The sequence below is a fragment of the Arachis hypogaea genome, chromosome 18, assembly GCF_003086295.3.
Source record: "Arachis hypogaea cultivar Tifrunner chromosome 18, arahy.Tifrunner.gnm2.J5K5, whole genome shotgun sequence".
Classification (NCBI taxonomy): Eukaryota; Viridiplantae; Streptophyta; class Magnoliopsida; order Fabales; family Fabaceae; genus Arachis; species Arachis hypogaea.
The window spans coordinates 120972331-120999936 of NC_092053.1; the positions used below are offsets into that span (position 1 = coordinate 120972331).

Sequence of the window (27606 nt, forward strand, 5' to 3'; positions counted from 1 at the left end):
TAACATTCAATCGTTGAGACATGTATATCAACTTCGCAGGCGTGACAGAAATAAGGAAACACCATTAACAAATAACATCCAAAAACTAATGCCAGAATCAGTTATATGAATATTGCAATCCTGGTCACCAGCGACCTCAGATTGAGGATAAGAAAATTGGTTGGCAGGATTTGCCACGTTCATCAGACATCAGCTGCGGTTAGCATTCAACGACTAAAAATATTAACATCAGAGTATGTGTACTATGGTAATTCACATCTCAAGTGTCATGACAGTCAACAACTTAGAAAACACCATTTCCTACAGGAATTGTGATCTGATGTTATCAACAACTATTCAGTGGCCTGCCCTCTGTACAACAAACAATATGGACAGTTCTGGTCTTCTACTAGTTTGTTTCCACCAAACCGGGATTGGGGGCCTGTTCCGACGACCCTGGAGTTGGAGCTGGTCCTAGCAACCCTGGAGCTGCGGCCTGTTCCGACAACCCTGGAGTTGTGGCTTGTTCTGACAATCCTGGAGTTGAGGCCTGATCCCCCCTTGGACGAGGCTTACGGAAGTACTTGCCGACGAACGATTCAGCAACATCCGGATACTTCTTCGTTATGAAGTTGCCTAAACATTTACGATAAGAAAAGTCCCTTTTTTCTCCATCCTTCAAAACCACGTAAAAACATTTGCTTTCCTGATAAACGCTGTGTTTGTCAATCTGAAAAAACAAAATATCTCAGAAATACGAAAGCATAGCGCACGCAATAATCAATTTATACACAAACGTATACATAGATAAGTAGCACATGCTTAACACCGATAGAAGATTTGGAAAAGAAATCGTCATTTAGCCAGTGCAACTACAATTCAATTATAAATGTAACTGAAAGCTGAAATGGCAACAAAGGAAGAATTTGGTTACCATGACATGTTCAATTCCAGCACCCATTTTATTTTCTTTATCTGGATGGTGTTCAAACACATTCTCAAGTATAAATGTTTGATCATCTGCTGCTAATGGATCCCCATCATTGTACCTTCAAATACAAATTTATTATAAGAAAATAAGATATAAAGGTAATAAAATGGAAACTAATAATGTAAGCTTATGTATGATGAAGAATGATAAGTTGGTTGTCATAGGCACATAGCTAGTAGCGGGTTTCTAAAAGCAAAATTAGCAAAATAGTGGTAGTGATACCACTTCCATAATATGCGCCTTGCAATCAACATACTTTAAAAACCATGGCTATAAAATAAACTAGGCATAAGACAACCCGGTACAAAAGCATCTCACATTATGCAGGGTTAGGAGATATTTGCATCAGTAAGTGATTACATAGTTTGAACCCGACCTTAAGGTCACATGAAGACAACTCAAACTAAAGTATGCCAGGAACAAACATCAACCTCAAAATATGGCCACTTACAATCATCTCTCGGCTTGTAAACTCAATGCATGATTATTTGCATTAATTTGTCAGAGAGAGAACATACCCTTCTTGTTGCATGATTCGTCTGATTGACTGCATAATGGGTTCAATATCCTTCAAAACCTCTTGCTCCTCAGATGTGTATATATCCAACCTTGATCCAGGTGTTCTAGGAGGGCGACCCTTGTTCTGCCTGTCACCAGCATTTGAACCCCAACCTTGAGAACCTTCGAAACGATTTTTCTTGAATGATTCCCTGCCTCGTTTTCCCCACTGAAAACTTTTGTCACTGTCGGCATTGGCTGAAGCAATTTGTGATTCCCACCCCTGTGAACTTGCAGCTTGATTGGATTCATTCTGGGTATTCCATGGTCGGTCTTCCTGGGACTTGGGTCTTCCCCAAGAGCTATTGTCAACAGGCTTCTTAGCATCCCAATTTGATTCAATTTCCTTACTCTGGTTCACATTCACATTCTCAGATTTATGGGCCCAAGCATTGGACTCCACCGGTATACCATCATCTCCGACCTTTGGTTCACCTTTGTTGTTATTACTTCCCCATGATGACCATTCACCAGACCTAGATGTATCATTTTGAATAACAGCTGCTCTGACCTTATCTTCAGCTTTCCACTTACGAGCTCCCCAAGAATTCTCTTGGGCTCCCTCAGATCCACCATCTTGCATTTGAGATTTATTTCCAGCCCTTGCGTGCCAATCATTTGAACTTGCTTTTGGCTGATCTGCATTCATGTCCCAAGCACCGGACTTCTCAGACTTCCAAGAATCCTCCTGAGCTTGAGATTTATTTTGGCCCCAATTGGACCAATCACTTCCTTTTGTCTGATCTGGTTTCGCACCCCAAGCACTCGACTTCTGGTTATCATTTTGAGCTTGAGATTTGTTTTGACCCCAACAGGACCAATCACTTGTCAGTGTCTCATCTGGTTTTGCACGCCAAGCACTGGAGTTAGGAGAATCATCTTGAGCTTGAGATTTATCTTGACCCCAACTGGTTTTTGTCTGATTTGGTCTTGAACCCCAGGCACTAGAAGTCTGAGAATTATCTTGAGCTTGAGATTTATCTTGACCCCAACTGGTTTTTGTCTGATTTGGTCTTGAACCCCAGGCACTAGAAGTCTGAGAATCATCTTGAACTTGAGATTTATTTTGCCGCCAATTCGACCGGTCACTTGATCTTGTCTGATCTGGTTTTGCACCCCAAGCACCAGACTTCTGAGAATCATCTTGAAATTGAGATTTATTATGGCCCCTATTTGACCAGTCATGTGATTTTGTTCTTGCTGGTTCTGTGTTGGCATTCCAAGTATCCTCTTGGGCCCTTTCAAAACCACCATCCTGAATTCTCCTAGATGACCAGTCATTTGACTGTTTCTCATCCTGTTTTGCATTCCAAGCACTGGAATCGGAAAAGTCTTTCTGGACAGATTTTAACTTCTGATTCCAGGAACCCTCTGGGGCTTTTTCAAATCCACCATCCTGTGTACCAGATTTGCTTCCACCCCATGCTGACCAATCATTTGATGGTGTTTTTTCCCGATCTGTATTTGCATCCCAAGAACTTGGCTTAGTATAGTCTCCTTGATTAACATCAGACATCAACTTCTGTGGCCTCCAAGAATCTTTTGGTGCTCTTTCAGATCCGCCATCATGTATTACAGATTTGTTTCCAGCCGATGCTGACCAATCATTTGGTTTTTCTTTGGCTTCACCTGTGCTTGCACCCCAAGCCTTGGAGGCACTGTCTTTTGTTTCAGCTTTATTCCCTCCTCCCCAGGCTGACCAATCATTTGTTTTTTCTTTGGCTTCACCTATGCTTGAATCCCAAGCCTTGGATGCACCATCTTTTGTTTCAGTTATATTCCCTCCTCCCCATGCTGACCAATCATTTGATTTTTCTTTGGCTTCACCTATGCTTGCATCCCAATCCTTGGATGCACCGCCTTTTGTTTCAACTTTGTTCCCACCTCCCCAGGCTGACCAATCATTTGACTTTGCTTCATTTTGATCTGTATCCCAACCATTGGCTGTTGAACCATTCAATAGGTCACAATTCTCTTCAAAAACAGCTTCAAAACCAGAGTTATGCTGTGGGGACACAGCAAAGTCTACATCGTCTTCGTCTAGCAAATCATCAATGTCTTCACCCAAACAAGCATTATTTTCCTCTTCGCCATTAACGCTTTTGACCATGTGAAGAAAATTGTAAACATCCATCCCTCGAATCTCCTTTGAATTTATCTGCAAAAGAAAAATTCAATATTGAAAAATATATATATAAAGAATCATAGAACTCCAACCAATAAGGTGGCTTATTAAGTCCATTAAATCAGAGTTTGATCATACTTCATTCGCATTCCATAGAATATCAAATCTTGATCCTGTACCAACTGCAACATGTTTACCCCAAGAACAGGAGGCAACTATGCTTGATAAAGAGTCCGTATGACATTTCTCAGCTGCTCGCTCAAAACATTTTCTAGGTGTCTGCATAATCATATATGCAAAGTAAGATAATTGATGACATGATAAGTCTTAAGGCTTAAAAGCTTATTAAGGTAGAGACTTACAAAGAGTGTTGCATCAGTAAAAGGTACTTGAATGTTTAATTGACGAGCAAGAGCTTTATATCCACCCGTATTGAACCCAACCAAATTTCCACCACATGTCATACTGCTAGCTAAAAGAACAAGATGCTCACGGAGAACACCTTTTGCCACCATTTTCACAGATGATGCAAGACGCTGCAAACAGCTAGAAGTGTTAAAAGAAAGGGCAAAGGTAGAGCACAAATATAGGGGCTACTGAAAAGTAGACAGGGCTACCAAAGAGTAGATTATGATCAAACAATTTGACATCATTCTACCATCAGTAGTGCAGCCATAAAGAACAGAAAGATTCTTGCAGGAAAAAATGACTTCCTCAGCAATGAGAACAGAAAAATAAGTTGGTAACAAGAGCTCTTGCAGAGCTGACAGGAAATAAGCACAATATTAAGTTCTTGAATTAATACCCTAAATATGGCCCCAATTAAAAACAAGCTTGTAAATAACTACATATAATTCAATAGTATCTACTTTACTTTCTGTTAGTTTATTAACGCAAACCTCAATCCCCAACTAAGCATAGAAATCATTATTTTAAATATAAGCATAATAGAGTAAACTCAATCAAGCAGCAACCATCAGTTAGCATTTAGACACTCAATATCACTATCTAAATAATTTCATGTACTGTTATTTAAAAAAATAAACAAAACCAAAAGCAAAGTGACCGACATATCTCATGGAACCAGCATATAAAAAAATAGTGATAAGGTTTATGTTATCTTCGCAGTGAATTTAAAAATAAGCACTATATGGTAATCCTTAGCATTAGAGAACTGTTTCAGGCAGTCATAAAATAAGTAGGAAATGATAATATAAGCAGCCACCTCTAACTCACAATGACAATGCTGCACATCTCATGAAGTACACTAGGAATAATATATAAACTTCAGAAAATAAATCAGAAAACAAGAAACTAAATGATGAAACACATGTTCACTTCATACAATATCTTTTCTTTTCATTTCTCTTTACTAGGAGTCACCCATACAATATCTGCCTTGTAATATAGTTGAGTATATAATTACAATTTGAAACTCAATGCAGAAGCTACCTTAAATTTAATATATAATAGGAACTGAAAGCAAATGGTCCGATCAGTGCCACCTTAAATGTATTCTTAATTCATTATACAAAAAGAAGCGGAGCAGAGGGAAGATCTGTAAACAGTATATTATATTATTATTCAACACAAACATCAGAATTTTACCTGAATTGCTTGATCAAAAGTACATGAGATCCCAAATAGCTCCTGAATTTGCTTGATTGCATAAGGTATCGAACGCCTTGTATCAATCAAGTGAATAACAGGAAGGCAGGAGTCAATTACAATCCTCCAAGCATCACCACTTTGTTTAACAGCTGCCTTCTCAAGAGCAATATCTAGCGCCAATTCACCATTTGGAGATTTACCGGGGTTTCGAACCCATGTGTTTGTGTCCGAATTAACCCAGATTATATTCGCCGAGCGAATTCGAGGATCACCTTTTTTCCAGTGAGAGAAAGTCAGAACAAAATTGATTAAAGAGTGCAAGTAATAATGAAACACATGACAGTAAATATATACACTTCCTATTCGAGGGTCACCTATGGTTTTTCTAGATCCTGCTTCTACCTTTAGCTATTGGACTACCCTCCATCTAATATACTGGCTATGCTGGAAGTTTTACATATCTCCTCGAGATATGACTGAACAACCCAATATGAGATTCTTCCAATTCTTTTCCCCCCCACAATAACCACTACCATGATTTCTCTATATAACGCAATAAGTCCTAATCCTTCTTTAGTGCATCCACTCATTGAAAGCAACATCCTGTACTTAACAACATTAAGCCCATTTTCTTGTTGGCTTTTGACTATCCAACATTTAATCCCAGTCTTACAAATTCCCTACAAAAGATTTTTTTTTTTTTAGCTTAAGCAGTAGTTCTTTATTATAAGAGATCTGTCAAGAAAAGCTGGAAACAAATTATGCACAAAAGATAAGGTAAAAACTCAAATTATTTTCTTTTCCACGATTCCATAATAATGGATATGGTTGCCAACCTAGAGAATGGGGAATTCTAGCTGGATGATAGAACTGCTAAACATAAAAAATTGGTAATACTGGTGCTAGGCAAACAATTAATGCAAAAAGTAGTGTTAGAGCATTTTATGGAACCAAAGCATGAATTAAATTTTCCATGTTAGCACATCCTCTTTCCCCCTTTTACATATTATTCTCGTTATGGGAGAGTTAGGAATCAGTTTGGATTAGTAGCTAACAGGTAAAGTAAGACAGCTTAACAATCGTATCAAATTTAGGGTTCTGTAGACATTATCAACAATTCCCAGTTCAATCCAAACTATTCTCCCTTTCTCTATGGAACTGCTAATAGTTCTATCACTGGTATCAGAGCCTTGAACTTGTTCTCGGTGGAGCTTCAATTGTGCATACTGGAATGGAAAAGATGAATACTAACAAAAGTTTGAGAATCTTAAGGCCAAATTTGGAGCAATTAGAAGCAGCAGGAGGAGCAAGCACGTTCCACGGCTCCTTAATAAGTTGTTTGGGTGCAACTCGAATACCTCACATAGTCACATGGTGTTTCATACGAGGCTTATATATATAGGCTGCTCTCTGGCCATTTGATTGAAGATACGATTTGGGGGAATGGCAATGTTTGCTACAATTGTTGCCTTTGTTCTTAGGCACATGAAATAGACATGAACTTGCATTAGTGAGCATGAAAGCTTGATGCAACTTGTTTACACCATCTGCCAAGGGAAAAGGCCAGAGACTTCTAAAAGTCATCAAATATTTGATAGCAACAAGGCTTTTTTTCAGGGAGCATGCACATTGGGTCAGGGTTGTCACTGAGAGGGTGGAATTCACAGTTAATACAAGTGACCAAAAATAAAAAACAATAGGTGCATTTGGTTAGTGTATAATATCAGATAAAATCAAGAACGAAATCCTAAAATAGTCAGAAATCATTCTCATATTTTTCATGTTTCCTAACCAAAACAAATTATTCCAACAAATACATAATAAAAGATAAAAGAAACATAGGACTTCTTTAAACTAAAACCAGATGAAAATACCTTTGATTATTGTTTCAAGCAGAGCTGGATAGACTGTGTCAGACAGAATGTTTGCAGTTACATTTAACTCATTCATATCATCATCTTGCCAAAGGAACGTTACACACGGTGCTGAAGAATGCGAGCAAGAGCAACACTCACTGCTAAAAATAACAGAGATATTATATTCTTAAGTCCAAGAATTTTCAATAACTTGACATTTCAATGTCAAGAGCAATGATTAGTAGAAAAAAGCACGAAATTAGAGTGTATAGAATATATTATCTCTTTAATAGTTGGGGTTATTTCTTGGGGAAGCGGGTAAGGAAACAGATATTTGAATCCCCATCAAGAAGTTTATGAGGCGAAAATCTAGTCAAATAGAAACCATTCTCAAAGTTTAAGTGACACAAAAATTTGAGAGAAAACTTAATGGGTTTCATCTCTGCAATATCGAATTGACATACGCAACAGAAAATAGAGTTGATTTTTTTAGTACATTATGATGCAATGATTCCATTGAATGTGCTGATAGCTTAAAACAGTACGAATACACTCTAATTCTTGACTTCGATAAACAAAACCACGCCAAAGCTCTCCAATTCATAGCATTTGGGATATTTGGCAGGAGGGTAACTTTTGGATCTCTAGCAACAAGCATTTTCCACAAGTAAGCTCTGTGACATTGGCTTAGGCATCTTGCTCAAAGTAGCATTGCAGTGCACAAGAAAGCACTTAACACTTGTCAATTTCAATGCTATTCAATACTAAAAATCTGAATTGAATAATCAGTGTTTAATTTAATAGTATCCGGAAGCATCATTTTTTCACTCACTTTGAGGGACAACAGATGTTTCACCTACATATCATATTGAAGGACTCGAACTGTAGAAATACCCAAACAATTGTTTACTCTATTGAATGCATTGCAAAATGTGGTTGCTCAGTCAACTACAAAAGCAGATTATAGTGCAATAGGTACAGCCAGATGAGAGCATGTACCTGGATCAAATTGAAGTTTGCATTTTTTAAAAATTATTTTTTGTTTTTTTTTTTTTTAGGCTACACTTTGATAATCATGCAGTAATTTGTATTGCTTCTAATCTAATTAATTATCACTTTGTGTAACAAAAAGACCTTTCTAAGGTAACTACCACTGAAAATGCAAGTTTCAAGATTGAAATAGTAGATACCTTCACAAATTCCAACAAGGAGTCAAGGACCTTGTATTCAACATGTTTGATACAAGCTTGGAGCATTAGATTTATATGCTCCAACTTGATGGGAAGTGTTAGAAATAATGTCAGAACCCACAGATTATAAGCAAAAATAAATGAAGTGTATTAATAACACTCCCAAGACTGATATCAGTGTAAGAGGAAAAAGATAACAATATAGGTATTGCAAAACTGATAAAATCCCAAATTAGTGCACTACAGCTCTCACTCTCCTATGTCTACTCCCAAAATGGATACTTGCCCTCTTATCAGCCCCCTCACATACAAATATCGTCACTTGACTTCCTATGCCAATTCAGGAGAACTGATTACAGTTGATGCCCCCACTAGTCCCTAATTGTCTCTGAAGGTATATTTCGACATTTACCCTTTATTTCCAAAAACTAGTAGTGTGTAGGTTAGTAACATAACATTCATGATGTCCGTATCTATTTGTCTCTTAGCCACTGTTGCCAATTCATATAGATAGTAGCTTGATGTATAAAATGCCAGTATCCAACGTGGTAGTGTAATTATTCTCAGGCTCCTAAATAAAGCCTATTGAGTGAAAAAGTGACAGCATGTACTGAAAAAATATATTTCATCAGTAAACATCTCTTTTTAGTACAACATATAAAATGGTTCAGCACATTGCCTATTAACTTATCAGGAGATAGGATTGCCAAAAAACCATATGGCCATTTGTGGGGATTGCCATTCTGCTAATTAAGGCTCGGCATGGTTCAGATTAGAGGAAGAATAAAATTTAATTAAACTTGAACTAGAAATTTGGTCGCTTATTCAAGCTAAAATGATTTTTAAAAACAAAAACTAGTTCTGATCCTCCGTCTAGTGGACACTTAGTAGACACTTCCATTTCTTTTTGGTTTTCAATTAAATAGACAAAATAGAGAACTTATAAGTCAACAACTAAGTAAATCAGACAAACATGAAAAGTGTAGCATGTCATCCAAATGCATTATGAGAGAACTGCAGATTCACCTGACATCCAGTGCAATCCTCTTGAAAATACTACTAACTTTCTTCTTCTTGTAAAAGGACATAACTCTATCTTGGCATCTTTGAAAAATTTCCTCCAAATTGATCTTCAGCTTCTTTAACATTACCTGTTCAAAAAGTTAATAGTTATTTTTATCAATAATAATAATAACAGTAGTAAGACTTAAATGAGTCTTTGGTCCTTGTAAAATACGTGTTTTTAAATTTTAGTCCCATTATTTTTCTCTTTTTCCTTTTCTTTTGGTCCTTGTAAAATTTAAAATGTTGGGTCTTGGTTGCCTTAGTAAACATTGACATGGCCAATTAAATGCTAATAGGACACATTAAATACTAAGTACTAGCTTGGCAAGATAAACCATCTCTGCATCCAACCTTCAGGCCTTAGCATTATCCTACCATGTCAGCATTAAATGGACAAAACTAAGGGTCTAAAATTTTACTAGGACCAATATCCAACAAGAGAAATGAAATAAAATAAAAAAATAAGAAATTTATATGGACCAAAACCAAAAGGCATATATTTTACAAGGATCCAAAATTCATACAAGCCAAATAATAATAATAATAAGGCGGCTATGGTTAGTTACTCTTCAATCCCTATAGTAAGTCCTTATAATTTAAAAGCTTATAATTGAATTCCTATATTAGATAAAGTTTTCAATTTAGTCCTTGCTAACTGTTTTTTGCTAAAAAATACGAAATAGTCTTGGAATATTCATTGTGTGCTTTTGTAAGATGGATTGTTAAATATTCTAGAAGAAAATAATCTAGGATTAATGCGTTCTTTTCCTAAAAGATAACTACTAGTAAGGACTTTATTCAAAATTTTCATCTAATAGAGGACCCAATTACGAACTTTTAAACGATACAAACCTAATAAAAATTTGGTAAAACTATAAAGACTAACAGAGTATTTAAACCTAATAATAATGAGGCCTACTTAACAACAACCAAGCTTATTCCATTCAATAGGATTGGCAACATAGGTCAAAGACCACTGGGCTCAATCAAAAAACAAGTTCTTATCTAGGGGTTCCACCAAAAACCTTATCTTCAGTCTACACTAGTCTCTTTAACAAACAATCTTCCATGCATCCAATTTTATAATTGGTTTTGTAGTGTTCTCATATGAAGGGAAAAAAATTCTTTCAATCTCTCGTCAGCTTTACAGATCCTCCAATTTTCCACCAACATTATTTGTTCTGAATAAAATATATGTCCCACTCATCCACCATTATACTCTAATAATGGAGCAATCATAAAACTAACATTCAAACCAAAAAGAAAAAGTTAACAGACAGGAAATAATCATTACCAAAACCCAGCAATTCAGAATTAAAAACAGACTAATCACTAAGACCAGCAGGACTAGGTAACAAACTGAATAAATCATGAATAAACTTAATGGGGAAAAAAAAACCTTTCACTAGCAAGCTATCAAAACCCTGTTTCACATTAGTGATCTTTCAATTTAGTTTAGTAGACATTTGTTCTGATTTGACAAGCTTATGGCAGCCCTACTAATAGAGAAGATCATTAGTTTTGTTACCATTCCTTCCTTAAGCTACTGAGATTGATAAAGGTATTACTTGTATAAAAATTGTATAAATTAGCTGATCTAAAATTGTAGAATTTATAGTTACACGCAGGTATATGTATGCATGCAATGGAAGGAAACAAAAGTTGCAGTATATGCATTCAAATTCAAATATGTGTAAACATTATATGATGGTGTTTCAGTGTAGAGAGAAGGTGAGAAGAAGAGAGAACAAAGAGAGAAGCAGAAGGAGAGAAATGTAGAAAGTGAGTGTTGAGTTCTCATTAGAGTATTTATACATAGATAGGAAGAGTATTCAGCACTCTAGACTAAAGGGAAAAAAGGTATTTACAAGCTTTAGTTATTTACGGACTGTTATCCTAGCAGCCATTGTTAACAGTTCTAACAGTTATAACTTAACTACTCTAACAGCTAGTAGCATCTAGTAGCTTCTAGACTCTTCTTGATCTCCTAACTCATTCTACCTCTCTTTACTCAGCTAACTCTATTATTGTAACATTTAAAAAATATATTAAAAAAAAAATCACAGAATAACAACTTTTCAAAAACAAATGCATCTAGATAAAAGAGGCACTAATTTGACCAGATTCAGCTAGTTATGGTTTTATACAAGTTTATGAAAAGCTCATGCTGCAGAATAAGTGCTTGGCAACCCCACTACATATCTGATAAAGAAAGCAAAAGAAGAAACCCCATAGAAAGAACGTCTTTGGTCATGTTTGCACATTGTAGTATAGATAGCACCGGAAAAATTTATAGTATAGTCGCCATCAACCAAAGATAAGTCTAGGGTCAGGTTGGTAGCAACATATAGGTAGGCTCAAATTTGAAATGAAAGACATCTAACATTCTAACTACCTCGTTCAAATGAATATGACCAATAAGGCCTGCACCAATTTCTGAGCTTTCCCTGAGACGCCGCTGTTGCTGATATCTGCATATGAAAAAACATGTTCCTAAAATATATTAACAGCTTTTTTAACAATACAGATTACAAATATCAGTTTGCTCAATTAATTCAAAAATTATCTTTTACACCCAACAAAATGAGGAGTCATATAACGGAGATTAGAAAGCTGCACAAAATGATTTAATATCCACTATTTTGAAAGACGAAAACATAAACCACAAAAAGGACCCAATAGGAGATGATGCAAGAAAAATAGATTATGAAGACAAGGAAGGGCTAGGTTGAAAGAGGTATCTCATATCCAACGGTCTTTCCAAAAGTTAAAATGAGACTGATCACCTACTATAAAGGAGAGCAAGGGTTTGGAAGCAGTGTAACCCTCAAAAATGAACTTCCAAGGGCTAGAATGTGTAGCAGGTATAGCAGCAATAGCATCCCACACATTGCTGTCAACAACAACAACAACAACAACACATTGCTGTCGATGGCACAAAATTCATGAGGGCAAGGTACATTTCCCCTTTTTCTAAAACCAGAATAACACAGTCACAAACTTCTACAATATACAGATCACTTTGAACTCTTCAAATTGGACAAGAACACCTGAATAATTCAGCCGAAATTAAGTCCATTTTTCCTTTTGCTTGTCCCCTTCCATACCATATACTATTTTGTGGTTCTTTCACAATCTGAAGAGCTGCTCGGTCCAAGAAAGAGAACAACTCCGAAAAGATGCAGAGAATTGGAAGACATGGAAAATAGAAATGATGTAATATGACAAACGACTGAAATTCAAGGAAAAATTTAGAGTATTAGTGATTTACGAGAGAGGAAGAGGCAGACAGTGACAACCGAGGACAAAGGAAGCTATGCCTGCTACTAGAAAGAGGGGTTAAAAATAACATTAGAGTGGTGACTCAATATATATACATAGATAAGTAGAGTGTTCAGCACTCTAGACCAAAGGGGTAGAAAGCTCTTTACCAACTTTAGTTAGTTAGGGACCGTTAGGGGGCATCTATCCTAGCTAGCAGCTCTTATAATTGCTCTAAATGTTTCTAGCTTCTAGGCTCTTTTAGATCCTTTACTCAGCTTACTCTCTTATGTCCCCTGAAACTGGGCTTTTCATAACTTTGAAAATCTGCTACAAAAAGCTTTTCTCTCAAAGAAGTGGTCAGCACATCAGCCGGTTGCTCAGTGTTAAACATGTGAGCAACAAGTAATTTTCCTTCCATAACTCTTTCTCACAAAGAAGAGATTCAGCTCCATGTGCTTAGTTCTATTATGTAGAACCGGCTTTTTGGCTAGCATGATGGCACTGAGATTGTCACAGTACACAATGGGTGCTGAGATAGGTACTTTTAGTTCAGTAAGCAGAGTTTGGATCCATATAAGCTCAGCAGTGAAATCAACCATGCTCCTATATTCTGCCTCTGGGCTTGATCAAGCAACAGTGGGCTGTTCTTTGACCACCAGATAATGAAATTTGGTCACAGGTAGACACAATCCCCGAGGTGGATCTTCAATCATCCAAATCAGCAGCCCAGTCAGCATCACAGTACCCTCACAGATTCAAACTCAGAGGGTTAGCTGCTGGTCTGAGCAGAATTCCAAACTCTTGGGTGCCAACTAGGTAACAAAGGATTCTTTTAACTGCCTTACATTGACTCTGTTGAACAGAGGACATAAATTGGCAGGCTTTATTGACAATAAATGAGATTTTGGCCCTTGTGACTGCTACAGGAGAGCTCCCACAACTAATCGGTAGAGTGAAGGATTGTCCATGTCACTGCCACTACTATGTGACAATTTTAGTCCAGAAATCATTGGAGTGCCAAGAGGTTTGCCCTTGTCCATTTTACACTTTTGGAGAAGATCCCGCATATATTTCTGCTGGGAGAGAAACAAGGAGCCATCCGGTCTTCTTTGAACTTCAATTCCTAGAAAATTGTGGAGATCCCCTAGATCCTTAAGAGTAAACTTGCCGCTGAGACAACCAATGAGTTCTTGAATGTAGGAGGGAGAGGACGCAGTGATAAACTGATGATAATATCATCAACTTACACAAGTGCATAAGTAAGATGAGCTTGGTGAGTTTTGATGAATAAAGAGGGATCACATGGTTCACTGCTGAACCGAAAATCATTGAACAAGGCTTTAAAGTGTTTCAAACCATGCCCTTACAAACTAGCCTTGGAACCATCTGAGAATCCCTCTGGCTGTTTCATATACATTTCTTCAATGAGTACGCCATTTAAGAAGGCATAATTTACATCCAACTGCCTTAGAGTCCAGCCACTTGTGACAACAATAGTGTGCACCGCCCGAATTATGGCAGGTTTCACCACCGGGGAAAATGTTTTCAAGTAATCAAGGCCTACTTTTTGCAGAAAGCCCTTGGCAACAAGATGTGCCCTAAGCTTGTTGATCCTGTCATCTAGCTTCTGTTTTACTCGGAACACCCACTTGCACCTAATAGCCATTCAGTTAGGAGGAAGAGGGACCAAGGACCAGGTGGAGGTGCGAGACAGAGCCTGAAATTCCTGTGTCATAGCAGCAACCCACTGAGCTGATGCCAAAGCTTCACTTACTGACTTAGGTTCAAGAGAGACGGCATGTACAGGGCAATAATATGGCGCTTTAGGTGGGTTTGGAGTTGGAGAATGGGGATGTGGTTGGTTTGAGCAGAGAGGATTAGTGATTTAGGTTAGGGTTGTGTGTGAGGATGTGGGGTTCATGCGTGGTAAGGGAGGTGTATTGGGGGACAGGGAGTAATCCACGAGTCACGGGTGGCATCAGATTGGAGTATTCAGGAGTAACATGAGATGTAGCACCGAAGTCAAGATACCAGGCCAAATCAGCAACTGATTCAAGTGTTCTTATGGCAGAAGAGTAATCAGGAGCCCTAGAAGGAGTATTGGTCGAAAAATGAATTGGAGATAGAGATTTGATGCAAATGCATTGTTAACATATAATGCAAGGTCTGATGTGATGGATAATTGGTGTTATGAGTAGTATGGTTTGGTGTGAGCAGATTGGTTGAGATGAAGTTTGCATAGGGTGTGGAGGTGGAAGGGTCGTTGGAAGTCTTAATCAAACCTGTACCAACAGTTAAAGCTGGAGTGGCTCCGCTTGTTGCAGAGCTGACAAACAGTGGAACTCCGACCAGTTCATCTGCCACTGCATCCCCTGCCATGTCAACAATCAAAGTGACCGCCACGATGACTACCACGCACTCCTCTAAACAACGCGGTTGACTGAGTTGCAATGTGCGCTTTAAGATCTGAAGTGGAGAACCGTTTTGCATTGCTTCGATGCATGTTTCATCAGTCATGAAATGTGCTACGACTTGAGGAACAGAACACGGTTCAAATCTTGTGTCGATGGACGTGACAAACATGTCATATTCCAAGCCAAGTCCAGGAAGGATTGCAGCTGTGTGTTCTTGTTCAACGAGTTGCGACATCTTTGCAACAGTGCTCAGCTCGGTTTTCAGCTGCTAGACGCTCACTCTTGTCTGCAATGCGAAGTAGCAGTCCAAGTTCTCCCACAATTGCCAAGAAAAATCACAGACGACCACCAGAGTGAGAACCGACTCTGTCGAAATTATCCAAGTCAGGAGCCCCAAAGTTCATACTCGCCTCGACACATGGTTATTGAGAGTGTCTTCAATGAATCGAACTTTGGAGGCTGAATCGCACATCAGTCGATGAGATTGAAGAGGCAATTACTCTTAATTGCCAAGAGCATTTGGCGCCACCAGAAACGGTAATTCCGATCATCAAGTCGAAGTGAGAGATTTGGAAGTGGACGCAACAGAGGGTGAAAAGACTCGGGCATCGGCGACTTTCCTGTGGAGGTGACGGAGGATCACTGCTTTCGCAGTTTGAAGCTCTTGATACCATGGTAGTGTTTCAGAGAGAGAGAGAGAGAGAGAGAGAGAGAGAGAGAGAGAGAGAGAGAAGATGAAGAAACTGAGAAATGTAGAAAATTAGAGTATATTCACATTAGAGTGGTGAGTCATGAGTCGGTATTTATACATATATAATTAGACCAAAGGTGTGGAAAGATCTTTACGAACTTAAGTTAGTTAGGGACTGTTAGGGGAAATTTATCCTAGTTGGCAGCTCTTATAACTGCTCTAGCAGTTTCTAGCTTCTAGCGGCTACTAGGCTCTTCTAGATCCTTTAGTCAGATTACTCTATTACATACTGTGTACAAGAGATTTTGCATACTGTGCAATAAAGTACAAAAAACTAATAAACTGTATAAGGATAAACCATGCACCAATGGATGTCAATCCCCACAAACATTAGCAATGATGGCACCATTAAGAAAAGTATTATGTAAAATATCAAAGGCATCCCAATTTAGAAAGTAGAAACTGATGACATAGACAAGGCAAAGATTTTAGAAAGCCTACATCAAACACCATAGAACAATGCAAAACAAGATGAGCCCTTGAGTCTAAACCTAACAATAAACACATACTGGGGACAAACCGGTGAGAGGCTTATGCATATAGAGCTTGTCATTTGATTTTGTTGAGTCCCACAATACCACCCATTGCCTATGGCCAAGGTAGACTCTAAAAAACCCTAAGGATGGACATTGATCCACATATTATGTTAAGTTTCATGGTTGTGAATGTTAAGCTAAGTCCAAATCTAAAGTGTATTTATCCAGGAGAAATCTTTCAAAAGAAGAAATAAAAGTTGTAGGAAAGTGAGAAGTAAATGTAATAGAGTCCAATTTCTCATCTCAGTTGTATTGGAAAGAAGAAAAGAGTTGACTAAAAGAAGAAACTAGAAAGGACTCTAATTTATTAACCTCCCCGATAAAGTTCCAAGACAGGTCATCCTGAGTATAAAAAATTAAAGAAACCAAGGTAATATGTAGAGAAAATAGGCAAAAAAACCCAAGAATTCAAATATCCTCCTTGAATCTAATACAGGAGTCATCACCCACATATAAGGACAACAGAGAACTAGCAGAAGGCATACTCTGACAGATGACTTTATAAGGATTATTCTAAGTTACTCTACTCTACTTTCAGAATTGGTGTCCCACCTATTTGAATGCAACCCCATACTTCAACATAGTTGAAGCCATAGGCCAAAAGACACCAAAGCTAGTAAATAATATAACATCAGTCACTTGTTAAAAGACTTCAAACTGCAACTTTTCAAAAACAACAAGTTAAAAATGATGGAATAACAAACTAAAAACAAACAAACAATTCAAAACCCATACTACAGTACTACCACTTTAGAACAGATTTCAAGATTTTATTGGCAAGATAAAGTCAATGAAAAGATAATAGAGAACTTTTTAACAGCTCCATAGATAATAATAAGATAATCACGAGCACCATAAGATCCAGAGGAGCAAGCAAAATCTCACAAAATAAACTACTGATTATGGTCAAAAGAATCACTGTAAGAACAGAAATATGGTTACTTAAATAACTTCAATTTGTTTATTAGAAAAAAAATGTGTATGCAGACATTTGAATTCTCAAAAAGTTGTGTTATGATTTTTATGGCCAAAACTATCCAAGAGGAACATGAACAATAATGTCAAACTCCATATCAAACATGCCTCCAAAATAGACTCTTTCATCTGGTTTCTCTCAGCAAGAAAGAGAGGTAAAACATCAAATAGATGGTATCAAAGCCATTATAAGCATACATTTAAGAATTTGACCATTAATGCCCCCACAACTCATAATTGGTCCTTACTCCTTAGATATAGATAATATTAGCATCACAGATGCAGTTTCTAGCTCTTCCATGTGTACAACTTAGACAACTCCAAGGAGAAGGCAACACATAAACCAGTTACCACTCCAAAACCCAAAAAATAATATTAGCATCTGCTGGTACATTAACTATATTGGAAGCAGATAAGCAGTTAAGCACAAACTGGCAGAATAAGCGTTGACTAAGACAACTGAAGCAACCCATGCTTAATGCATGTCTTACAAGCAACATAAAACTTCCTTAACAAAGACATATATGCAGAAAACAGCAAATTTAGCAACAACAAATAACCAAAGGATGAAACTTACTCAATAATGAACTCCACTGCTGCATCCTTGAGACTGACTTTTCCCAATTGGTTTTTTACTGAATAAGCAGCATTTTCTCGGCAATAAATCTTCCCACAGCCACAATCATTCAAGTACAAAATTACACGACGATCATTTGGTTCATTCCTAAAATTGACCTTGCAGAGCAGTATCTCCTGAAGATCAAACCCATACCAATAAATTACAAGGGGAAGAAATCATTTTTAAGATATCAAACATAGATGGAAAATATTTGCTACACAGAAATAATTACCTTCATCAATTCCCATGAAGAATTGCTGCTAGGACTGGCATCAAGGACTGCCTTATAAGCAGGATTTGACATAGAAGTTGCGGCTAAGACACCTACAGGCTCACCAGCAGGGAATAAATGTTGGGTCACATCTCCAGCTTGCTTCCCATAATCAAACTGAATGACGGAATTGCTACAAACATTTCTAACAGTCCCATCATAGCAAATCATGACATCACGGAGGATGGCCATTAAGTTCTTGAACAGTGTTCCGGGTTCAGATAATCCTCTTGAGGAACGCACAATTATTTCCCTTGTAGAAACTGAATGCACCAACTCTTCATATGGATCCAAACCATGAAAAAAGCACCCTTTGAGTAAGCCATATTCAGCAGAAGGGTAGCTATCCTCATCGTAACAACACTTTAGACGAAAATGAATGGCTATATCCTCAATTAAGCCCTTGGAATAGAATCTCCCTCTCTCAAAAAGCTGCTGGCCTAAGAAACCAATTTGTTGAACCACCTTGTCAATGGCCCCCCTACTCTTTGAGTCAATCAAATCCCCAAGTTTGCTCGACTTTAGAGCAGAATTAATAACTGGTCGTTCAAGATCCTGAATGTGTCTTTCCACTTGCTGTGCAACCAGCTCATTGTATATTGACCTGAGTTGACCCAACAATGAAGAAACTTTCCCAATATTTCTATTTATTCCTCGCTTTGCTGCCCTAGATACTGAAAAATCTTGTAAGCCAAAGCTAAAGCCTTCAGCAAATATGCTTTCCATTAAAAGGGGCTGTATCAAATCAAAGAAACTGAGTGCTTCCTTAGGGCCCTTTCCGAAGAAAATTGAAGCAGCTATTTCATTTATTGTTGTTGGCAAAATGTCCCTACTGAGATCAAATTCTAAGATCTCACTCTGCCTGATTAAGTATCTACCGCCAGTGCAATCAAAAGATGAGGGCAACGCACATTGTAATAGTTGCATGGCAGACCAGTATGAATTACCAGATCTGCGTTTGAGTAAAGCAGGCGGTGGCAGAGGTACAGAAAGAAACATTGCTAATTGCTGTGCTGTCGCTCTATTCAAAAAGCATTTCTTCATCAAAGTCTTCAGTGAGAGCAACGAATCAGAGGTCAACTGGAGGTTTAGATTACCACTGTGTGAACTAAGAAGCTGTTTCTCCACAGAGAATAGCTCCAGTACCTCAGCTTTAGCAGCAAGGGACTGTGGATAAAATAGATGGACACAGTCACCATCAAAATCAGCTCCTAGGGGCCCACAAATGAGAGGATTTATCTTAACGGTGTGGTCATTGTGGATGTACACAGCAAGTGCTTGTAATGAATGTTTGTGTGTTGTAGGTGGTCTGTTGATGAAGACAATATCACCATCCATAATCCTTCTATGCACTATTTGGCCTGGTTTGAGATATATGTGCCCCTTTGAGCCCTCCCTTAGTGAATATGTCGACATACCTTCCTTGTAAGTTAGGCACAAATTTTCATCAACTAACTTCTGTAAGTACCTCATGTTATGCATGCTAACTCTCTCCTCAAATGTTATCCTTTGTGCTACCTCAAGAGGAATCCCTATCTCATTTATCCTCTTATAACCATCTCCAGTTATCACATTGCGTGAAGAAAAGCCAGAACCCTTCCTTATAAATAAGGTCCTCATTTTTTCCAGCCATGCCTTTGTAGAAGAATCATTAAGTTCTTTATTGACACCATAATGGGTTTCAATATCACGTGCTGGCTTAGAAGTACCCCTAACTTGAAGGTACTGATCAAACAGTGACTGCAACTCATTTGCTTCCACCAAATGAGACTCAAAGTTTGGTTCACCAGATCTAGACCCTCTGATGATTTCCACCTTCCTGAGCAATTTTCTAAGAATAGTAATAGAAGGATCCTAAAAAATGAGAAAGAATGTAACTTAGCAATGCAATATAAAAGAACATTAGCATCAACCACCAATTACATTATCATTTGCTCACCGAAGACATGACACTGACTCCATCAGAAACTACTGGCACAGACAAGCAGTTTGGTGGTACAGGAAGATACTTCAAAACATATCCATCCTGGGGAAAATATCCTTTACCAGCAAGCTTCTTTTTGGTCTCTGGAGAAAACCTCTTAATCATTTCCATCACCTATTTAGATATTAAAGCTTGATCAGTCAAATATAAACTAAAACACGCTGATATTTCAACTAAAATATATAAACCACAATTAGCCTAGACTCACAATTACAGACCTCTCCAAGAGTCAACCAAATAACATTTAGGTAGAAATTCCATACACAGGGAACATACAAATGCCAATTCCAGCTCTGTAATGAAATCAGATGCTACAATTGCCACTATAGAAAAATATGCTACTACAAGCTTGGAGATTTTTGAAAGCGGGAGTTGTTCATCTCTAGAAGATACAACTAATACTAATCACTATCCTCAAAATGAAGGGGGGGGGGGGGGGAAGGATGTAGAAGGCAATGAAATGCCAAAGCCAGGAATAAAAACTATGAAAATACTTCTCTTTGGGCTTTGAAGGAAACCTATATTCATGCATGACAATATTCAAGAGCAAATATAGTTGCAAACCAAGAAATAAGGAGCGGGGAGGAACATATGCACATGAAATTAAGCACATATGGACCAGCATAAAATGATGCACCTAAGAAAAGGAATTCAAAACAGGCAATGACAAAATATTACAGACAAGTAAAGGAACAAGTCAATATAAACAGCATAGTAAGAAGGGAAGGTAGTAGAAACCAAACCTCACAAGGAAGCAAAGCTCGAGTATGATCAATCTCATAGCGATAGCCATATTTATGTAAAAAGCTCCAAAATCCAGCATTCATCTTGAATTTAGGCTTAGGTGCCTTCAGCACCAAGCCGTAAGCCCCATCTGTTTTGATCTCCCGAATAGAAACTTGAGCAGCATTCACATCCTAAAAGGGGAGAATACAAAGCCCTCTTATGTATTTAACTTTTTGAATGACTATTGATGGAAACATCATATTCTTATGTATAAAAAGTAAACACAAATGCAAAACCAAATTCAGCCAAATCCAATAAGAAAGAACAAGCTCAAGCCTAAATTCTTTATACAAAAAAATTAAACCAGATTTTCTTTTTATTATTATTATAAACGAAGAATTACATTAAGACTAACAGAATAATAATACAAGATAGAGGATAAGAATTCTTTTATACAGGAGGAAACAACCAAAAGATTATCCATATAGCGTGCTTTCGAATCTCAACATGTGTGAGTGTGAGAGAGTCCTCTATAAAGATCATCAGCTTTAAACCAAATACAAGCCAAACTTCTATTCCTATCCCATAGAACATGTTTGCCATAAAATTTGACATTGAGGTGCACAACATTGCACTACAACCAAATACTCCAAATAGTGGCGTAGACTACATAGTGCCATAAAGATTTTTCCTCTTTCCAACCTCCAAAATCAACAAATCTAGTCAATAGAAATTGATGTAAGGTTGCAGGCCACACCAAGCATTCATCAGAGATACCAAACAAATTGTTCCATAAAAACACAGCCACAAGACAGTAAAGAAAGACATGTGAATTTGATTCTGAATTTGCCCCCGCCCATAACACACATCAACGGAAATAGCCTTCTCTTCCATCGGAGACAAAGCAAATTATTTAAAACAACAAAATTCTTCTTTTGCCTTCTCCGCTATTCTGTGTTTCATTTTTTCCCTCCTCCTTTTACTTGTTCATCTAGCATTTCTATCTATGGAGCATAGCTTTCCAATCTCTAAACAAGTCTAAGAAGAGTCCTTTATAAATATCATGAGCCTTACACCAAATAATTCCCAATCGTCTAATCCTACCCCATAAAACTTGCCTATAAGTAATGTCATTCAAGGTCCATGTATTATGCTCCAACCAAATACTCCAAATTGTGGCACCTACAACACACTAACAGAACCTAACTTTCCAAAGAAAGCAACAGTTTACACGTATTATAGCCTTGAGAAATGAACTTCCAAGGCCTAGAATGAGTAGCACAGGTAGCAGCATTAGCAACACAACCATTCCTGTCAAAGCCATGCTTACTCTTGATAACTTGATGCCATAGCCAACATTACCGTGACCCCAGCCTCCTTTTTAGGACGACAACAAATGATCCCTATTTGTATCCTAAATAAGGCACCAAAGAAAGGCCCTCATAATCTTTTCGATTGGCCACTCCCACTCAAATATGGAACAAAGATAAGAAGTTTATCGGAATGCTGAAAAGGCCAAAAAGGCCCCTTTCAAAAGCCCCAAATGAAAGCAAATGATTAGGACATCCAGTTATTGATAATGAATGAGTTTAATTGTCTCTGATTTCTTATTTTTTACATTTATATATGCCATAGAAGCAGCATTATGTTACATGTATTTTCCCCAAGAGGCCATCCTGATATCCCCTATTCAGCTGTAGCATTGAGTTGGCTGCTCCACTTTGCTGTTTGGGATTCACTATTATGGTTAACATGATCAAAAGCAGGAAAGTCGTTTTTGCTTTTTGGTCAGCACATATATTTGTGTATATTTTAAATAATTTTCCATATAAATAAATAAATACACTCCGAGGTAGTACAATTTGCCTTGGGGACAAATCAACTAGACAAAACATTTGAACACTAGCAACTGGAACCTTTTTCAAATCAATAATACATGTATATCGATATATTGATTTTACACTGCTCAGATGCGAACAAACACTCTTGACCTATCAGAGTTTTAAAGAATCTTATTTTTTAACAAGTCAAATAGAAACTAAGATGATTAATGAATCAGTAGACAAATATATTACGTCTTACTTACCTGACAACATGAAGATGATAACAATTTCTGTGCCAACACACTGCTTGAACCTGGAAACTGAAAGATTGTGAGTCAGTAAGATTAAGCACATAAAGTGGCATAAGAAGAAGGTTGTATCCTTGTATCTATCACAGGGTGCATGACAGCAGTATAAGAAAATATAAAAATATTATTCTATACAAAATATAGTCAACAGTTGAAAACAAATCATTAAAATTATACCATTTCATTCTTATTAAATACGTGAAACTAAAGTACAGCAAAAACTGAAGACTGCCACAAGATCATAGCCTCTTTTGTGAGAGCTAAGCCCTAATAATAAATGGCCAGACTTAACCACCTTCTAGAACCAAATGATAAACTACTACAACAATTATCTACTACTTACGCATGAACTTTTTACTAACAGATAATAATAATAATAATAATAATAATAATAATAATAATAATAATAATAATAATAATAATAATAATAATAAGTAACAAAAAAGAACTAATAGATGACGTTAATTGCAATTATAAACATGTGTCTGACACTTCATTAGAGTTACCCGCATTCAAAATGCTACTTACAGCCATGATTGGAGAATATACATGGATAAGACGTAATTTTTAATTTTTGAAAACAAACAAATCAATAAAACCCCTCCAACCATTGGAAGATATAGAAAGTAAAAAAGCATAGCAATATATACTCCATTTGGTTAATACCTTAGTTTTCTTCAGTTTTAAGCAGTTTAAGCAGATCAAGCTCAGCATCCGTTTCAATTCAACGACATGACTGGGATGGAATATTGGAACTGGTAGCTCAATATATCCAAAGTGACCTAAACATAGATATGCCTCGAATGCTAAGTTCATTAAAAATGAAAACACAGGAAATTAGCAAACAGAATATATACCTTCACATTTTCCTGCTTCAGAAGTACCACAAGATTCACATCTGCCAAATTCAAGGGGTAGCCCAAGGAATGGATTCGACAACTGACTAGCATGACTAATTGAAGAGTCACTAATGGATGCTGTACACTATCGAAACAAGAACAGAAAATTACCCAACGAATAGAAACAAGTCAAATACAAACATGAAATGAAATAATTAAAAATTAAAAATGCTTAGTAACAAATTCTTAGGCAGAGTCTCAAAAACAATTTCTTCTCTATGCAACATGCTTAGAATTTTCAACAATGAGAGCACAATGGGTGGGGTGGGGGAAGAGTGCATGCAACCCTACATGTATACACCCAGCAGGTTCTATGTCATATGGGCTTGTGTTCATTCCCATAATTTTTTTTTTTTAAACCAAAATGAAAATGGGAATCAGACCACAACGCATAAAAACGGCAGTAACAAATTTCAGAAAATGTCAAAAACAAAACAAATGTAAAAAGAAGTCCTCAAATGAACCCAGCAGAAAATGCAAAGAAAATTATGGCGGATTTCCTGTATCCGAAGCATGCAATCAATAACTTTTCGTTTTCTTTTCTCCGCTGATCCCCATAACACTGAAAACAGATGATGCATTTATTCAGGTGAACACCACAAAGAGCTCCACTGCTCTGAGACTAGTCAAATATATCTACTTCAAAAATAAACACATCCATTATGTTCTTACAATCTCCTTGCGTGAAGCCATTGCGAATCGGATCCCAACAATCTCTCCCTCTGAAACATTTGAAGGAGGAGCATCCTCTACTGCTTCCATGGCTCTATGGTATATCCACAGTCCCTGCATACAGATAAACACAAAAAAGCCAATCAATAATTTCACATTGTCCTCAACAACATTAATTACTCACAACCAGAATCACAAATAGTGCTTATTTTCTGAAGATGAACCTTAATTGGGCACAGAACACTAACTGGGTTTACAAATATAAACACATAAAATCCACAAGTCTACTTATCTTGGGTCTCAATTCCTATAAAAAAATAAAAAAATAATAATAAACATGCAATTGCAAGTTTATCATTATCTAACCCAACTCCTTAAATTGGTACATAAAAGAACCCTCTGTTTGACAAAATTTTAGACTAAAACCCTTGCTGCTCTGCCAAAAACGTTTTTAAAAAGAATAAATAAAAAAGTTAACACTTCTTTCTGCATTTTAACGAGATGGATGAAATACACTGGAAAACACAAAACCTTGCAAAATTAACAGTTGAAGAAAAAAAATTAAGGAAAATGAAAATGTGTTAGGCTGGTTGGCGTTGTATAAACCAGAAAAACAAAGTCAAGAGGGGGAAAAGAAAATCACGGTGACTTAAAAGGTCCCCCCAGAATGTGGACCTTCAGAGAAAATGGAGCTAGTCAAATCAAAACTCTACCAAAAATAAAGTTCATAAAATTAAAAAAAGGAAAAGGAATTCAGGTTTTAAAAACTCTCACCTCAGAAGGAAAGAAGAGTGTGCGCTGTTAGCGCCTCACTGAACTGAACGCAAAACCCTAAAGAAATGACAGATTAAAAAAAAAGCCAAAAAAACTGGTGTCACCAAAAAAACCGGTGCTGAAATGCGAACGATTATCGTTTTATATACATATAATTTTTTTCTTTTTTGTTGCATGAAGCGAAAATGCAGCTCCAACACACGCTTCAAGAGAAGAAAGAAGGAAAAATATCGAAGTACCGAATTTCAGCTTCGGTTCTCTCCCTCTCGCAGCGCGTGAAACTGAAAAAAGGGTTTGAAAGAAGAAAAGAGCGAGAGAGCGAGTGAGTGAGACTGAGTATGAAAGTGAGGAGTGTGAGTGAAAAGAAATTAGAAATGTATTCAGTTTTGTTTGCCGTTGGCAACAAAAATTGGAAAATTTGTTTTGTTTTGCGTTGGCACCGATTAGGCGAAGGTGGGACGTTTATTTTCTTTAGCGAATGAGTAAATGACGATAATGCCCTTGTTGACTCTCAACTCCACGTCCTCTACTGCCGTTTCATGCTGGGTAAAAGTGGCATTTCGTTCTGCTGGGTAAGAGCCCAAAGAGAATTAGAGAAACGCCTTGCATTCTCGTTTCCTCCTTTGTGCCATGCGAAATCGAATATTGTTTCGCGTGAATGAACTTAACCGTGGTTATAGACTTATAGTATTTTTTTTACCACAGTTAGAAGAACTCCAATAAAATGTTTTTGAATTATTACTTTTAATATTTTTAAAAAGTAAACTGATATAAAATTAAAATTTATATTATAATTGATTGATAAAATAAAATTGGTCTCTTTTAAAAAAAATAACACTTTAATAAAAAAATTAATTTTAAATATAAAAAGTGTAATCATATCTGTTTTTTTATAACTATTTTATACGGTCAATGCAAAAAATAATTATTTTTTCTGATGTATCATTACGTAATTGGATACACATGTAACATTACTTTGCACTGATAGTACATTAAAATTAAATTCTAATAAAAAATTAATAAAATTTTATCACTTATATAACTATCTTAATAGAATAAATAAAAATAATATTAAATTTAAAATTAAATTGAGATCAAATATTAGAGTAATGAATTTTATTTTTAATTTTAAATTACTATTTATGACATATAATTTTATTAATACTGATAAATCATTTTGTGGCACCCAAATGAAATTGAACTTAAAACTTAGTATTTAGATTTTCTTAAGTATGTTTGTTAAGTATTGACCACAATTAATTAGGATCTTTGTCAATAATACAAAAAGAAACATAAATTTTTAATGGGATTTAATGCATTTAAACTTAGAGTAAATCATTAATTCCACAATCCAATTATCAAAACGTTGACAAAAAGACCTCATTTTTATTAACGACAAAAATATTTTCATAATATTTTAAAACACATAAAATATCTAATGTTAGATATATATTTTCAAAAAAATTTAATAATTGAATTTTATTGATTTTTTTTGCAAGTATCATTAGAAAAAAAAATATATTAAAATTTGGTGATTTAACATTAAGTAGATTTTTTTATCAATAGCAAAAATATTTTTAAAAAAAATTCTAAAGAACAAATTTTTATTTAGTTTTTTGTATATACTTTATAATAATTATCTAAATATTTTTACAAAATTTTAGATCAAATACATAAATAATTTATTAAATAAATAATATTATGTTTTGTTACTTTTGCCACATTTATAATATTTTGAGAGTATTTTTATCTTTATCAAAAGTGTGGATTATTTTTATCCGTATTAAAAAAATTGAGTACAATTGTGATAGTTTACCCTTCAAACTTATTATTTTAATGCATTTGGATTAAAATATTTTGCAATTGAATTGATTTTACCTGAACTCAATTGAATTGGAAATATACTATTTTATTTGAAAGTAATTAAGTAAAATAAAACTTAATTTCATTTAAAAATTGATGTAATAATTTTATTTTACATTCTTATCATTTATTTACCATAAAATTTTTTATCACCACTAATAACAATTGCCATTGCCCACTGTCAAATCGTCATTGACCACCATCAAATTTCTATCGGACTGCTGTTAAATCTCATCGAACCATCATTGACCGCCACCAAACTTATACCACATCTTCCCTTCTCCAAAAGGGTAAAATTATTTATATTTTTACACACCAAATTATTTTAATATCAACCAAACTATATCTAAAA

General features: G+C 36.3%; 1 protein-coding gene across 7 annotated transcripts; it reads right to left on the reverse strand.

Moving 5' to 3' along the window:
• Positions 1-25836, reverse strand: LOC112770760 (DNA-directed RNA polymerase V subunit 1). Of its 7 annotated transcripts, none has more exons than XM_025815159.3 (19): positions 25631-25829; positions 25392-25448; positions 24618-24731; positions 23904-24030; positions 23713-23828; positions 23002-23058; positions 20933-21106; positions 20145-20303; positions 18167-20059; positions 17893-18068; positions 11771-11846; positions 9337-9461; positions 7139-7278; positions 5262-5536; positions 4016-4189; positions 3792-3932; positions 1489-3686; positions 914-1028; positions 1-709 (listed from the first exon to the last, which is right to left on the reverse strand). In XM_025815159.3, exons 3-19 carry the CDS (start codon positions 24705-24707, stop codon positions 389-391), a joined length of 6357 nt encoding a protein of 2118 aa, XP_025670944.1. In that variant the 5' UTR covers positions 24708-24731; positions 25392-25448; positions 25631-25829; the 3' UTR covers positions 1-388. The 7 variants fall into 7 exon arrangements, with proteins under 7 accessions (XP_025670944.1, XP_025670943.1, XP_072080219.1 ...); XM_025815158.3 differs by having other exon boundaries at positions 7139-7281; XM_072224118.1 differs by having other exon boundaries at positions 25392-25836.
• Between the last annotated feature and the right edge of the window lie 1770 nt (positions 25837-27606).